General features: G+C 38.0%; 1 protein-coding gene across 6 annotated transcripts in view; it reads left to right on the plus strand.

Moving 5' to 3' along the window:
- PPFIA1 (PPFI scaffold protein A1) overlaps positions 1–15,897 on the plus strand; it is a 66,131-nt gene that overhangs the window by 20,222 nt on the left and 30,012 nt on the right. For all 6 annotated transcript variants that reach the window (XM_075094999.1, XM_075094998.1, XM_075095000.1 and 3 more), the window contains exons 3-11: positions 7,642–7,743; positions 8,408–8,572; positions 9,464–9,538; positions 9,982–10,083; positions 10,336–10,557; positions 11,323–11,469; positions 12,436–12,570; positions 13,617–13,700; positions 14,286–14,417. In XM_075094999.1, coding sequence (XP_074951100.1) covers positions 7,642–7,743; positions 8,408–8,572; positions 9,464–9,538; positions 9,982–10,083; positions 10,336–10,557; positions 11,323–11,469; positions 12,436–12,570; positions 13,617–13,700; positions 14,286–14,417 — 1,164 coding nt within the window. The remainder of the gene's footprint in view (positions 1–7,641; positions 7,744–8,407; positions 8,573–9,463; positions 9,539–9,981; positions 10,084–10,335; positions 10,558–11,322; positions 11,470–12,435; positions 12,571–13,616; positions 13,701–14,285; positions 14,418–15,897) is intronic.

Genomic DNA, 15,897 nt, shown 5'->3' on the forward strand with positions numbered 1-15,897 from the left:
TGGCTGACATACCTGTAGAAGCCCTTCTTATTATTTGCATCCCATGCCTAGTTCAGCTCCAGCTGTGCTTTGTCCTTCCTGACCCCATCCCTACGTAACCGTGCAGCACCCCTATATTCTTCCTGGGATACCTGTCCCTGCTTCCACTGCCTGCGCATTTCCTTCTTGCCCTTCTCTTGACTCTTCTATGCTGGTCTCTTCCTTTCCTGATTTCTTACACCAGGGTTCACCACTCAGTTGAGTATTTGGAGAACGCCTTTGGGGGAAAAATAAGTCTTTGGTTGTTCACTGGTTCAATATGTAATCTTTGATACACATCTGTAGCTTTAAAAGTCTATGTTAAAAAGGCTGTGGTGAAAATGGGTAGTGTCCACTCTTGGTTAACTGAAAATATGCCGTGTGTGGTCTGCCATACTTTGAATGAGCCTCAGATGCTGGCAATGATTTGTTAAGGTTGATGAAAAGATTAACAAACTACCTGGAGAAATTATGGATTCTTAGTTTTTTAATGATCATAAAGCTAGTTGCTCTACAGGAATATGCTTGGCAAGCTGCAAGTTGTTAGACTGAAAAAGGAGTAACTGGATGAAATTTTCTGACTTCTTTAAACAACCTCATGTTTTCTTTCCTTAATTTCACAGACCTACAAAGAAGTTGTAGGATGCAACCATGGCTTAGTTTTGACTTCCAGCACATTACCAGCTAACAGTCTTGTAGATACCATTTGTTATATATATAACTATTGTATTCATTGTGGTGTATGTAGGTCTAATTTATGGTGGAGCTTGGAAGATGCTTGGAGATCGGCATGTGTACCTTGCAGTGCAAAGTATGGTATATAATCAGTGCTTGTTGGCTCTCCAGTGATGCACAAAGACACATTTTTGCATGAGGCTTTGGCCTAGTCTAGTATACATAATGGCACTGTTTTGCTAGGTTTAGAGAAAATTAAATGCAGGAGTCTAGGCGGTAATGATTTTGCTAGTCTGGGTGGTTTGTACAGGCTTTAGTTAATGATTTGAGTGTAGGTGGCTCCTGTTCGCCTGTCCTCGACCTGTGCTTTGCTCTGTGTACTAGGGTTTACAGGCTCACTTTCCAAACTGTTCCATAGTGGGTGTAAAGTTTGAGCATTGATTAGTGTGGTGAAAGGAAGACCTGTGATCCTTCAAGGAGTGAGAGGCTGAATGCAGCCGTGTCTGGGTTCCTGCACTTTTACCCCCTCTATCCCAAACAGGAAATGTCTATCAGAAATGTGTTAGATCAGGGAACATGGAACTGATATGTTTCTACCTCCTCTTTCCTGTTACTTCTGCATTCCTCTTGCAAAGCTGCCAAATACCACCTTTCTTCATTTATGTTTTCTTGCACATCAACATGCAGCGCTTCCCAAAAGCTCCTAGCAATGAAGCCTGGATTTAGTGCTTTGTAGTTCAGGCTCAGTGAACACTGCACATAAATTTAAGCAACTCGCTCAGGATGGCAACTGGAAACCTATTTATTACCATGGAGACTTGGTCTTACTATAAGCTTTTCCATTTCGCTCTTGGGCATACGTTTGGTACCTCCTGGCTGTAAGTTAAGAGTTCTTTTGCTCATTGCTTGTCAAATGCTAAGCAGTTGATTCTACTTTCAGCTCCAAAGTGGACTGGAAACAGCTAGTTTCATTCCAGAGCAATAACATTATGCAACTGTAAACGCTTTAAAACTTAATTGCCTGTTTGGGATTGGGCAGTGTTAAAGACAAAGCCTAGATAGGTCAATCCAAGAGTAAGCGTGAAGAACACTGTACTAAAAAAGAGGGCTGGAATGATAAAAAGTTACTCAGGTTTAGTATTAGTCACTGACTGTCAGTTGGCAGGAATATTCGCTTGAGGGGTTTTCATGTGGTGTTACAGTTTTTGCTAGAGAAAAAAAAGGTAAGTTTTCTGAGTCAATAAAAATACAAACTTCTGAGAGTTGACCAAAGGTGGTATTAAATGTTTTAAAGTATCTTGGTGCTGCTAGTTGGAATGCGAGATTATTTTTTTAATCTGCACCTGTGTTTTGGTAGTGGTCTTTTGAGTTACAAAACATCTTACGCATAAGGAGAAATAGGAAACAAGGTTGATATATTAATTATATTATAAGCTGCAGTATATTCTTACTGTGGCGGATAGTCCGCTCTAGTTGGAAAAACAGCTACTTCGAGCATGAAAAACCCCTCAGTGCTCTGAAATGCAAGAGTTTGACATAACCATATTTTAATATTACTTCAAGTATTTCCTTAATTCCTTTTTAAGTTGTTGGGGTTTTTGAGAACAAAAGGTAAACTTATTTCATTCAACTGGTTCTCTTAATGCTTGAATTAAGTTTTATGTTTCCAGGTCACAAAATCCAGACTGCTTGATACTTACTGGAAATTAATTTCACTAGGTGAAAAGCAAAATATTTTTCTTTACACACTCTAGGCTGATTTTTCTCTCTCCCATTAGCACATGGCAGAGATATGGAAAGGTTGAAAGCAATCTGATTTATTACACAGAGCAGGCAAAGCACAATTTGTGTTGCTCTTTTTTTCTTCTGGATTTGTTTTTGTTAACGTGTGTGTAACTGTTTTCTTGGAAGGCTGGATTTAATGATCAAAATGTGTCAATTCTTTTCAGTTTAAATACCCTTGAACTGTTTCATAATTCTGTTAGCTTAAAAAAAAAACCAAAACAAAATACCCCAAACAAACTGATGTGACTTAATAAGTATGAAAAATTGCTTGCTAGAAACTTCACAGGATCCCAGACTGGCTGGGGCTGGAAGGGCCCTCTGGAGCTCACCCCGTCCCACCCCCTGCGTGAGCAGGCACCCCCAGAGCAGGGGCACAGGGCCGCGTCCAGGCGGGGTGTGAATGTCTCCAGGGAAGGGACCCCACAGCCTCCCTGGGCAGCCTGTGCCACTGCTCTGGCACCCGCACAGGGAAGGGGTTTGTCCTCATGTTCAGGTGGAACTTCCCGTGTTCCAGCTTGTGCCCGTTGCCCCTTGGCCTGGCGTTGGGCACCACTGAAAAGAGTCCAGCCCATCCTCCTGACACCCGCCTTTCAGATATTTATAAGCATTGACAAGATCCCCCTCAGCCTTCTCCAGGCTGAACAGACCCAGGTCTCTCAGCCTTTCCTTATAAGAGAGATGCTCCAGTCCCCTGATCATCTTGGTAGCTCTCTGCTGGATTTGCTCGAGCAGTTCCACATCCCTCTTAAACTGGGGGGCCCAAAACTGGACACAGCACTCCAGATGTGGTCTCACTAGGGCAGAGTAGAGGGGGAGGATAACCTCTCTCGACCTGCTGGCCACACTCCTTTTAATGCACCCCAGGATACTGTTGGCCTTCTTGGCCACAAAGGCATGGTGCTGCCTCAGGGTGAACCTGTTGTCCACCAGCACTCCCAGGTCCCTCCCAGGAGAACCGCTTTCCAGTCGTTCAGGCATTTGAAATGAAATGAAATACTACCAGATATATTGGCATTATTGGTCACTGTGTGCTACCTAAAACTTAAAGTTAAGTGGCTATGAAATACCCTGTTAAGCTTATAGGTTTTCTTTGATTGTTTCATTTAAGACTGTATATTTGTCATCTTCATGCATGTATAATTTGGAATAATTGTGGCTTATATCTACTGTAAATCACATGATGGAAACTTCTCTCACATTCCATTGGTTTCTCATCCCCGATGGCCTGCACTTTCACAAGTTGTTCTTCTCATGCTCTCTTCAGCTTCTCAGATTTTAGAGTGGGTTGTTTGATATGCAGGCTACAGACCAGAATGTTAACAGTAAAACAGAATAGTACTTGGAGATTAAACAGATAAATTCCACTCAAATGTTTCTGGTAGAAATTTTCATACAGATGCAACATTTGCATCTTCATCCCTGTATTGCTGGAAGATACTACTTCAATAGTATTTAATAATATTTTCTTTGATGAATTTAAAATATATTTCCTTTTTTATATCCTTTCAGCCTTTAAATAAGCTTTCTGGTCATGCTGTTGCCTGTGATTCTTTATGCACTCAAGTAGGTGTTACATTTTATTGTGGAATAATTTTTTTTTGCTTGAGTAAATTCCAGGCAAACTTACAGCTCTTTGTAGAGCATCCCTAATATACAGCTTATGTTAACAGACTCTCAAGGATTATTTCTTTCAGAATTTTTCCCTAAGTTAAATACTGTCTTTCCTGTCATGTAGCATTATTGGTTTGTGATGTAGTATCTGTGGAACCTATAAATTATGCTTGTAATAAGCGTGAAGAGAACCTGTTCCCCGAAAGCTGTGATGTTCCTGGACCAAGATCTCACAAGTAACCAAGTGGCTGTCAGCTCAGACATCAGAAAACCACAGGCTAAACAATAGCTGATCCAACTTTTGGAAGGATGTTTATGTTGTGGCCTCTAAAATACTAAAGGTTGAAGGTCAGTTCTGAAGGCTGATGTAGAAGAAACACTATTGCTTTAAAGAAAAATCGTGGAGTCTGTGGACAAACCCCCCTCCCCCCCCGCCCCTGAAAATCTATTACTGAACAACCACAAATTTATTTGCTCAGTCTAGCTTTTTGTTGAGAGTATTTCTGGTAGCAAGCGTGTCATATTTGGAATGATTCAGTTTGTTCAGAAAGTTACTTTCTTCAGTAAACATTTCAGTTTAGTGTGGAGCATGGGTGTCAGTACTTTCTCATCAATGGGATATTTACCTAGTATGTCTGACACCCTCCGATTGATTCTTATAAGTGCTCTAAAGTGCTGATTCCAAGTCCCATTCTTGTCAGTCCTCAGAGTTGGGTATTTATGATTTTCATGGCAACGAGAAGCAAGAGTTCTTCATTAGTACTAATCACCTGAAGAATATACAGCTGTTTTTCAGAAGGTGAAGATCATACATGTCTTAGATAATAAAATGTATATTAATACTCTACAGTGATTTTTAAGTTGAGAAAGGATGATGAAACAGTGTCTGGTACTTTTTACTGCTTCATTTATCCTGGTCTCAAGACTTGATGTAGAGACCAGAAAAATATAGAATGTTCCATGTTAGTCCGATGTCCTTTGGGGAATTGTGTAATGATGCTTGTAAATTTTGATGTTGACATTTTGAGGTTTTTAAAAAATACTTTGAAAAGGGCAAAAACACCACAAAGAAAATAAGTTCATAACAAGCTCTTTTGTGAATATGTTGAGTCTACTAGTACTTCGAGTAGTCTCAGTAGTAATTAATTATCAAATTCATAGAGTTAAGTAGGGAAGGCCTGTGAAGAACTGCAGCTTTGGAACCGCGTTCTGGTTTACCTGGGCTTGTATCGGAGCAGGAGGGATGTGTGCTGTCAGTTGCCTGGGAGTCTTGGACACTCCCACAGGTGGGATATTGAAAGTACAGGAAAAGTTTGGATGTGAAGGAGTGTTCTGCATGCAGGGAATGCTCATAATAGAGTCAGTTTTCCTTTCTTGGTTTCCCTTGCTCTCAGGAATGTTTTGTAGGCTTTTTGTATGTTGAAAAGTTCTAGCACCTGTATTTAGAGAATAGGTTGTTCCAATAAGTGTATTTCCAGGGATTTTTCTAGGGTGCAAACGAAATACTACAGTGAAGTATTTATGTGAGCATAATTAAGTCTGTTAAAAAAAAAAATATTTTTATTTCTTTAACAATTGAAAAAGTAATTTGCTGATTGACTAGGGGGACTATACTGAATCTTTTTTCCAGTGAGCAGTTTTTTATTTAGGAAGAGCGATTATAGAGATGGATTCCGCATCTGTGATGGTGGTATTACTATCTTTCTCATAGCAACCTTTAAAAGCCTAACACATCAGTAATTCCAAAGGAGTTCACTTGTAGGCACATGTTGTGCAACAGCATTTTTGTCTTTTTTAGTCACATGTATGTTTTAGAATGAAGTTTGCTAAATTCATCTTGGAATTTGCAGACAGTGTTTTTTGACTACATTTCCTTATTTTAGCTGCATGTTAGAATTTGCAGATGTGTTAGTATAATTAGTTGGTGTGTCCTTTTGTTTCTAAGCATGTGTTTTCTGTCACTTTGAATTTTACTGCAAACCAGCTCCATCTCAAGCTTTTACTTCACATGCAGCTACTGTCTGTTAAGCAGTGTGTCTTGCAGAGTTGGGAAAATCTAGAGAAGCAGCATTCGTGCACACAGTGTGTTTCCACAGGATGTTGTTTAGTTGGCCGTTTGTCATCTTCATCTTGTCTTGATCATTGCCAGTTCAGTTGTACTAATCTACTGTTTATTAGACATGACTCTTATTTATTAGAGAGTTTTCCTTATTTTAGCCAATAGAGAAGACTAATTTATTTAATAGTGTTTCAACGTTTTCTTACGCAGATGCTTCTGAAGTGTTCACTGACCATTGGAGTGACAGATGCGTATTTATTTTTGCATCCTAAGTTGCATTGATGACGAGGGTTTTTCTTATCCCCATTTCCTACAAAGCCCTCTTCTAAAGCATGGACTTGTTCACATTCACGCTTCCTGTTAATAATTTCTAATGTGGTTCAGATTACAATTTAAATTTTGCCAGAGTAAGTAGGTAGATAGGGTTAGGCTCAGTAGTTGCTTATAAATGTAGTGTATAGTTGTATCTTTTATTCTGTTCAGAGTATGCCCACTGAGCTTATAGAAAGTTTGAATGCCTTTATGTTGAGTATTTCTAGTGAGGCTGTTGATAGAGTGGAAATAGTTTAGGATGTAGTGGCTCTTTCAGATACCCAGTACAATCGTGTCTTCCTGACAGAAACCCAAACACTTAGGAACATTTTATTCTTTAAATTTGATGAATCTCAATGCTAAAAATGGTCAAATAAGCATGCAGTAACTGCTCTGAGTTAGCTTAATTTCTGCTTCCTGATGACTTTTCACTCTGTACTATTTCACTTTGGTTCGGTTTTGTTTGGTGCAAGCTTTATTGAATTTTGAAGGGAAAGTCTTTTGAGGTCTTTGCTTCTAGAAAATTATGATTCTGATCCTCCAAGGTTTCTAGCAGGACTGTAGGGAAAGGGCTGTTTCAGTTCCGTTCTGTGAGATTTTTAAGTAGGTATAAATGAAATCCCTGTCTGTAGCTTAAGTAGATAAATACCCATAAAGGTCTGAGTCCTGCAGTGGTGAAGCTTCAAGGATGCTCTGTTACTATGAATAAGTAACCTGTGTATTCTGGTAGATGGCACAGCTATGTGTTGTCTCTCACAATTAAATACTGACTTGAAACTTGACATGTTTTGCTGGGTTCTGTTTTTGCTTAGTGCTTGGATTTTTTCAAACGACTGCTGAGGAAAACATGAAAAAACAAAACAACTTTTTGAAACAATAACAAGGTGCATTACAAATAGGTTTTTCTCTTTGCTTACCAAGGACACCCCAATGCAGATAATTGCCTTGAGAGACAAACAAGTTCTCAAAAGTACTGGTCAAACATCTTTTGTCTTTACACTTGACAGTGTAACAGTTATAAGTATTTGAACTTCAGCCTGCTTAGCATGACTAATACAACTGTATTGGCTTTAGACATCTGAAATGTATACTTCAAGAAGTCATGTCAAGTGTTCATATGAATCTGTTCTCTCTATATCCCAATATTTGATGTGCTTATATTTCTGTCTGGTTTGTTTCAGGAATTTGCAGCGCTTACAAAAGAGCTAAATGTATGCAGGGAGCAGCTGCTTGAAAGGGAAGAAGAAATTGCTGAGCTGAAAGCAGAAAGAAATAATACAAGGGTTAGTTCCTTGTCTTCAAGATTACTGCTGTTAAAACATCCACCTACATGGAAAAAAACATTGAATGTTGAATTTGAAAAGTTAAAAGTATTTTTTCCCTGATATTTGCACATGAATGCCCCTGAAAGTGCGAATGTGTGTTGATCAAGAAGGTTTGGAAGCTTATGCACAGCTCCAAATACTGCTGTGCAGAATCAGGAAAAGCTTGTAAGACTGCACTGCTGTCTGTCATTCAGCTTGTTGTTTTTAAAGTTTTGTAATAATACAACACCCGAGATCAGAGGAATAGAGCAGGCAAGCTGTAGTGATCTGTTCCAGCAGCTTAAGCTGCTGCCAGCAGAACAGTGGCTCTCCGATTTAGAGCATTTCTTATGTGTAACCTTCTGACAAGCATGCAGTTCCTCAGAGTGGTGGTGGAACTGAAAAGATCTGGTTAAGTAGAAACCTCATTTACAAACTAGACAAAGAGAGAAGTAGGACATGCGTGAGCTCTGTTACAACTTCTGACACGGGTGAAATGTTAAAAACAGTTCCTTATGCTTGATGCAGTAGTCTTTGGATCTCAGATTTGAAGTTTAGAACTCAAAACTTGATGTTTTAGGACATTCTGCAGCTATGCATAACAGGAATAAACACTGTTCTGTGCTTTTTTTTTTTGTTTTAGCTCTTACTGGAACATTTGGAGTGCCTTGTCTCCAGGCACGAGCGATCTCTCAGAATGACTGTTGTAAAGAGACAAGCCCAGTCTCCGGCAGGAGTTTCTAGTGAAGTAGAAGTTCTCAAAGCACTAAAATCTTTATTTGAACACCATAAAGCCCTTGATGAAAAGGTAATGAAACATGGTAGCTAATGCCATCTCATCCTGTCCCCTCTTTCTTCTGTGCGGACTGTGCAGTTGTTTGTGCTAAAATAGAAGTCAGGTTCTCTGAACTTCTCTCTGTATCAAGGTAGTGGCTTTGCCATAACTGCGTCACTAACTGCCCTCCTAAATGAATATGTTGCACCAAAGCAAGGTGCTGTAGTGTATTCTAGTACTTCATTAACTGTGCTGATGTAAACTAAGCATGGTTCAGAGGCAATATATTTGTTGTAGGAATGCATACCTTTTCTTACTTGTATAATATCAGGATTTAGCCTTCTGATTATGTAATATAAGGAATGGACTAGAGAGAGCAGGAAGAGAGGAATCTGCTTACACTGTAGTGTAATAAATAAATAAATAAAGCTGAATTAAAAGAACCCCGCCCTTTAGTTCTGTCTGATGTTGGCAGCAGGATATGCGAGTGGTAAACTTTACTGTGAATTTTGCTGCCAACTCATAGTTTGCCTAACTTTTGTGACTCTTGTATATAAAGTCTGGCAAATTATTTTAAGTAGAATTCTGTCTCTTCTTCCATGTTGTAAATAAGCAAAAGCATTCACACTCTGTGCCTCACAAAAGGATAAGCAAATTCTGGATGTTTAATTCTTGCCTAAATGTACAAGTCGCTTTGAGATATGATTTGTTTATGACAAAAAAGGAAAAACTCGATTTTAAGATAATGTGTTGTTTCTCTAGAAGGTTTTTTGTAACATACGTTGTAATTAGTACTGACTCGAGATTAACTAGGTCTCTAAGTGTAATGGAAATAGTGTCCTTTATCTGAAAGGGCGTGGCAATAATTGAAATTGATTTCTTTTTAATTTGAATATTTCAAATTATTTGAAATTACCCTTCCAGGTAAGGGAGAGGTTACGAGTAGCACTTGAAAGATGTAGCTTATTGGAAGAAGAACTAGGTACTACGCATAAAGAGGTAGGTTTATTTTTTTAACAGAAGTCTTCATGTGGGCATTGTGGGTATTTAGTCAATATTTGTACACAGTAATTTATTCAGTTTTTAAGGTTTACTTTCACTTCTTGTTTTTTGAGGAGTGTTGTGTTTTCTTTTGGTTTGTTTTTTTTATAACCACGTGGTCATAATATAGTCACTTTGAAAGAGCAGGAAAGGAGAAACAAAAAAACCCCCTAACCCTCATACACCCTCTGCCCCAACAAAGAGTTCCTGTGGCTTTAAAATAAGAATTTTTGTGTTGCAATGGCATGTTTGAGTGTCTGTGCCATATTTTATTAATACATAGCTTGCAGTCCAATGGGTAATTGTTGTTTTGCTCCTTTGCGTTTTCAGCTGTTCCTTATATTGTTAGTGAGAAAGGAATTGACTTGAAACATATGTATATAACTTTTATTTTCTTACAGTTAATGATTCTGAAAGAGCAAAATAATCAGAAGAAAACAATTCCAGATGGGATGCTGGATATAAATCACGAACAGGAAAATACACCAACTACAAATGGGAAGGTACAGCTATTTCCTCTTTTTAGCTGATGCCTGATTTTTTTTAATAATCAACTATGACATTTTCATTTGAAACTAAAGATTTTTTTTTGAGTGGTCAATTAATAAGTCTCAGTTACCACAGTTTCAATTTTTGCAATCTATCCAATAATAAAATTATCTTCAGGGAGGGGTGTTTACAGGTAAGTAACAGTTTGTTTTTCAATTTTCTGTGTAACATGCAAACACAGTTTTTTCTTTCCTCCTGTTTAATAGCGATCCTCTGATGGTTCTGTATGCCACGATGAAAACCTTGCTAAAGTGATTGAACTCCAAGACATCATAGATAAGCAAAACAAAGAGCAGACACAAATGAAAGAACGCCTTACTGCTTTGTCTAGCAGAGTAACAGAGCTGGAAGAGGATCTTGACACAGCTAGAAAAGACTTAATAAAATCTGAGGAAATGAATACGAAGTTACAGAGAGATGTACGAGAGGTGAGGAATAAGCTGTCAAAATTTGGGTAGTCCCAAATGCAACTGCTTTATAAAATCTCAGTCATTGGTGACCAGTTACACCTTTATGCTTTTGATTGGCTTTGGTTTGATTGGTGGGAAGAAAATTGTTTAGAGCATGACGGTGCTATTTTTTGTTTAAAAGATCAGTTTCTTAAGAAAACTTGTCTTCAGAATTGATCTAACTAGATACTTCGCAAATATATTAAATTAGAGACTTACCATTGCGAACTTCATGTTCTTGGAAAGATACTTGATCTTGTCATAAATGCTAAGCTTATTCATGAAGTTCAAATTTTTTATTTTTAAAGATTTACATGGTTGAAGAATCACTTCAATTTCAGTGGTGTGATTGACAGTTCCTGTTACTGATCAATCCCTAATCTCCCAGCTCCTATGTATTGCAGTGTTCTGTATCCTTATTAAATAGAAAGGGAGCTTAGTTAGATCCAAGAACGCTTTCTGACTGTCCCCGGGAAGTAAAGATTTGCTGGTTTTGTGCCATTGAAAGGGTAAGTAGCAGATCTGTGGTGTAACATAATAAAGACCAGTCTTTTCAAGCATTCAGTTTTAGAAAAAGTCATTGAATGTGTAAGCCTAAGTGAGACTATTATTTCTCTCAGTAAAAATATGAACTAGAAAGGAGTATATCTGATTTGTATTTCTTTATTATTTGTGGGTTTTCCCCCCAGCTTTATCACTGAATAATTATCCCTTATATTCTAAATTCTGTCTTGTCTTGCATAGACTATGGCCCAAAAGGAAGACATGGAAGAGAGAATTACAACTCTTGAGAAACGCTACCTCGCTGCACAACGTGAAGCTACATCTGTGCACGACCTCAATGATAAACTTGAAAATGAAATTGCCACTAAAGACTCCATGCATCGACAGGTTGTGATTTTGAAATAAGATAAAGTACATTTTGCTCAGCATAAACCTAATGGAAATAATTAATGTTCATACTGTTCTAAAGCACTTTGCTTTTAGGAAGATAAATATCATCTGTAATGTGCTATTCTTAGGACTTGTTTTTCAGTAACTGGAGGAGTGCGCTGTACATATAGAGCATTACCCTGGAAATGAAGATGGGGCAGTTGACTGGAGAGAGGAAATGGTTTTGAGCATTTTAGTGTACTTGATCATGGTGCAGCAGGGCTGTTGACCCTATTAATGGTGGATTTTTAAGTTGTTGTACGTGTATCCAACCATCTTTAGTTTCATATGTAAGAATTACTCATTCTAAGCTAAAACAGTTTTAAAATTTGTGTAGTGATTTTTTTAATAGCCTATAATAGAATTAAACGTTGCTTTACTGTGGGAGGAAGTTTGACATATGCTTGACGTGAAGTAGTCCAACTTAAACCCAGAAATGGTTATTTAGCCAATCACTTCATAACTAGAGGAAGCCAGGCAACTCTTAGTCAACAGGAGAAGTCCTGTTTAGTATAGTTTTTAAAAGACCTTGTACATACTTAAAAATAATTTTTGCGGTTATATGCATAGCGTTATTTAAAGTTTACGGGAATTTTTCCCTCAATGCAACTCAGTCTAGCACAGCCTTGACGTTGGAAATTCACAGTTTGTTCTATGCTGCTTTCCATACCATAACTATGTTTATTTGGTGATACAGTTGCTTTCAGATTACACCAAACTGTCTGCAGAAAAAAATTTGTAGTGAAAAAGGTTCTGTCATGTCATGAAAGGGAGGATGCCACATCTTTGGTTATGAAAGCAGTTTTGGACAGTTTATTCTCCATCGGTCTAGTAAAGGCAGTAAGCTGTATCCTTACCTTCCTTTGTGACGAAAATTAATTACCATTTTAACACTAAGTATTTGCTGATCATAATCCTGTGTAGAGTGAAGATAAGAACAGGCAATTGCAAGAACGACTGGAACTAGCTGAGCAAAAGCTGCAGCAGACTTTGAGAAAAGCTGAAACTTTGCCAGAGGTGGAAGCTGAGCTGGCACAGAGAGTTGCAGCACTTTCAAAGGTGAGTCAGTTGGACAGTGTCTTCACGACCTCCTCTGTTGGTGTCCTGCTACAAGAAATCTGTCCTTAGTGTTGGGTTTGTTTCTGTTTTTCCTCCAACTAATTCAGAAAATGTTTCTCCTTGTTTTCTGCATTTTCTGTTCATCTCTATGAACACGCTCTAGTTTACTTTTTTTTTTAAAACTTCTGCTCTTTGGAACTTGAGCAGGTTTCCTGTTAACTCTATTACTTTATGAAAATGTCTCACTGGATGATTACTTTATTGATTTTTTTGTTAAAATTCATTCAATAATAGACATAGTCTTCTAAAATAAGAACTATTTCTGAAGGGCAAACCCAGATTTCTTCCACTGTTAACCAAGTGGGGAATGCAGGGAGAGAGAAGTAGTGGTACTTTTTAATATCAAGGTTTTTAGTAGGCTGCAAATGGAATAATGAAGTCTGAAGAATTATATTTAGTAACTACAAATGAGCCTTTTCGAGAGTGTGTGTGTGTGTTCTTCTTGAGTCTGTTTCATTTCTTTCCCTGTTATCTTTCCTGTCCCTAACTGGCTCTGTAGTCTGACCTTTTGTCTCCTGGGAACTCTGCTGCTAAAGATGCTAAAGTATTGGAACTTACCACCAAGCTTAGGAAGGTAGAATTTGTATATTAGTCCTTGTATCTGCTTGCTGCTTTCTGCTTTGTCATGATTACTAACAAAGGGTCATATTGTCTAAGCTAGTGAGGGAAAGCTGAAAATGCGTTTAGTTTTTTTAATTCTTTTTTTTTTTTTAATTCTTGGGGATTTGAATGAACTGCTGTTGCAAGCTCATTTGTAAATGGTAGTTGATTCATGGTACTTAGAGAGGCTTCATCATTTTGTTACTTACCATATGAACTCTTACTAGGTCCTTTTAGTGACAGAAAGGCATCTGTTCTGCATTGTGCGTTACCATAAATGGCAGTTGCTCAAAGCATGTTAGATATATTATTGTGCTTCAGTGTTTATACGCTCCTGAAACCTTTATTAAAAAAAACAAACTCTAACTTTGTTTTCAAATTGACAGGCTGAGGAGAGACATGGCAATATAGAGGAACGACTGAGACAGATGGAAGCACAGCTAGAAGAAAAGAATCAAGAACTGCAAAGGGTACAGTACATATTTTTGGCAAAGATACAAAGCTGAAAGGATCTAATCCCCTTCATGGCTGCCTACCATTCAGCAAAGCTGTTTTTATTTCTTATCTCTAAAATAGAGCCAGAGTTTAGGCTGGCTGATAGTTGGGAGATTTGAGCCGCTGTACTATCGCTAACCTTAAATCTCAAGAAAAAGCTGGAATTCTCCAATCAGTGTCAAGTGTGTTTGGAAATACCTAATTGCTGGCTGTACTTGCTGATGAGGAGACAGATCAAAACCTTGCTGAATTAAATCACTATGGAAAAATTGGTTCCTGGGTTGTAAATAATGGAACTGGTTCTGAAACCTGGTTTTTCTTGAAGTGTAAGCTCAGATTTCAAGCTTCTGATCTTGGAACAGTTATTGTAGTCTTCAGTGTCCCTTACGCTCCCTTACAGAGTCATGGGGGTACATGCAGTATTCCTTATTCCTTCTGAAAAATATTTCTATTAAAGAAAAAGCATTTGGATTAAAGAAAGCTTTACTGTTTTTACAACGTGGAAATTGTTACAGACATTGTAAATTTTAAGTTATTTCAGTAGCTTTTATGTATCTTAGGCAAGACAGAGAGAGAAGATGAATGAAGAGCATAATAAGCGTTTGTCAGAAACCGTTGATAAGCTTCTGTCTGAATCTAATGAAAGACTTCAGCTTCATCTCAAGGAAAGGATGGCTGCCTTGGAAGATAAGGTAACAAGTCACATTCCACCATATACATGAATTAGACGTTCAGCATTCTGTAGTGATTTGTGTATTTTGCAATGTGTCTGCAACTTCAGTAAATAAACGCTAAATCCTTATTAATATGTAGTTTCTGTTAAGGCTGTTTTCTAGTGTGGATTTTGAAAATAAGTTCTTAAAATTAAATATTTTTGAGATTGGCTCTGGGCATTGAACTGCAGTGTTGAGAAGACCTCTTTTAAGGAGCTTTATCCTTAGTTGATGGGTGTGGACTGCATAAATAGGCTCATCCAGTGTAAAACAGGAAGTCTAAAGAATTAGGACTAGAACTTTGACTTTTGCAGTTCAGTTTTTTATTTCCCACTGCTTTTTTTTCTGTACCAGTTACTCTGAGTCATTGTGGGATTCTTGCAGGTTGAAACAATCTTGCATTTTCTTCCCAGATAGATAATTTTGAGATGGGTTATATGAATATAAATGGGCTGTTCCCTGGATTGTCAGTGCACATCACAGAGCTTATCCCTGCATTCAGTCATCTTCTAACTTGTGACCTACTTTACTCTGGTTCTTTCCCTTCTGCTTTTGGGTCTAGCTCCTTAGGGATTTTTCTTCCATGCTTGTCCTTAAGGATTCCCTTATTCTGCATCAAACAAAGCAGTGTCTTTTGATGTAGCACTTTGCTTGATGCTGACTTAGAATTGCTTTGTCTTGGATTAAAAAAATACTTACTTTCTTTTGCTGGAGAGTGAAATGACCATCTGGGGAAACGTTTCAACAAAAGCTGAGTGGCTTTTGTTTTAAAGACATAGCAATAAAATGCTTCCATTATACACACACACATATATATATGTATTCAGACTTTAATAAATGTTTACTTTCTCTTGCATTCATGTCAACACAGTTCTCATCCCTAAATCTTCAGTCAGGTATCTGACATGTCTTTCCAGAGTTCCAGGACTCTGCTCCCCTCATATTATGAAGGTTTAGTTTGTTCTTTCCCTGCTTTTGCGCGCTTGGAGCTGAGGGGAATTGGGTAGTGCAAAACAAATGTAGGTCCTACTGATTCTCATGCTTTGAGTTAATAATAAAGGTGCTTATCATCTGGCAGCTAAGGCTGCAAACTGTCGTGTGCTTTTTAGTTAACATCCCTATTTTCAAGATCACTAACCGCTCCTAATACTTCAGAAATTCTTGTTATTGGCATTGTTGTGATAGCAACAAGGTTGCTCTAACAGTTTTTATAAATTCAATTTCTGAAAAACAGCTGACTGCCTTTTTTTTTTTAATGCTTGAATACTGAGGGGTGTCTTAGGCTTAACCCTAACTCCCCTTTACGCTCCAAACCCTAACTATGCTCATGAATAATGAGGAAAATCTAGTTGTCCTTTACTGTAAGTAACAGCTTCTAGAACAGTATTCTTGCTGTGGCTTCCAGCTCATTCTTTTTTGGTAAGTTGGGAAGATACATGCAGGTAAAATTTTAAGGCTT

Source organism: Phalacrocorax aristotelis, chromosome 5, assembly GCF_949628215.1.
Source record: "Phalacrocorax aristotelis chromosome 5, bGulAri2.1, whole genome shotgun sequence".
Lineage (NCBI taxonomy): Eukaryota > Metazoa > Chordata > Aves > Suliformes > Phalacrocoracidae > Phalacrocorax > Phalacrocorax aristotelis.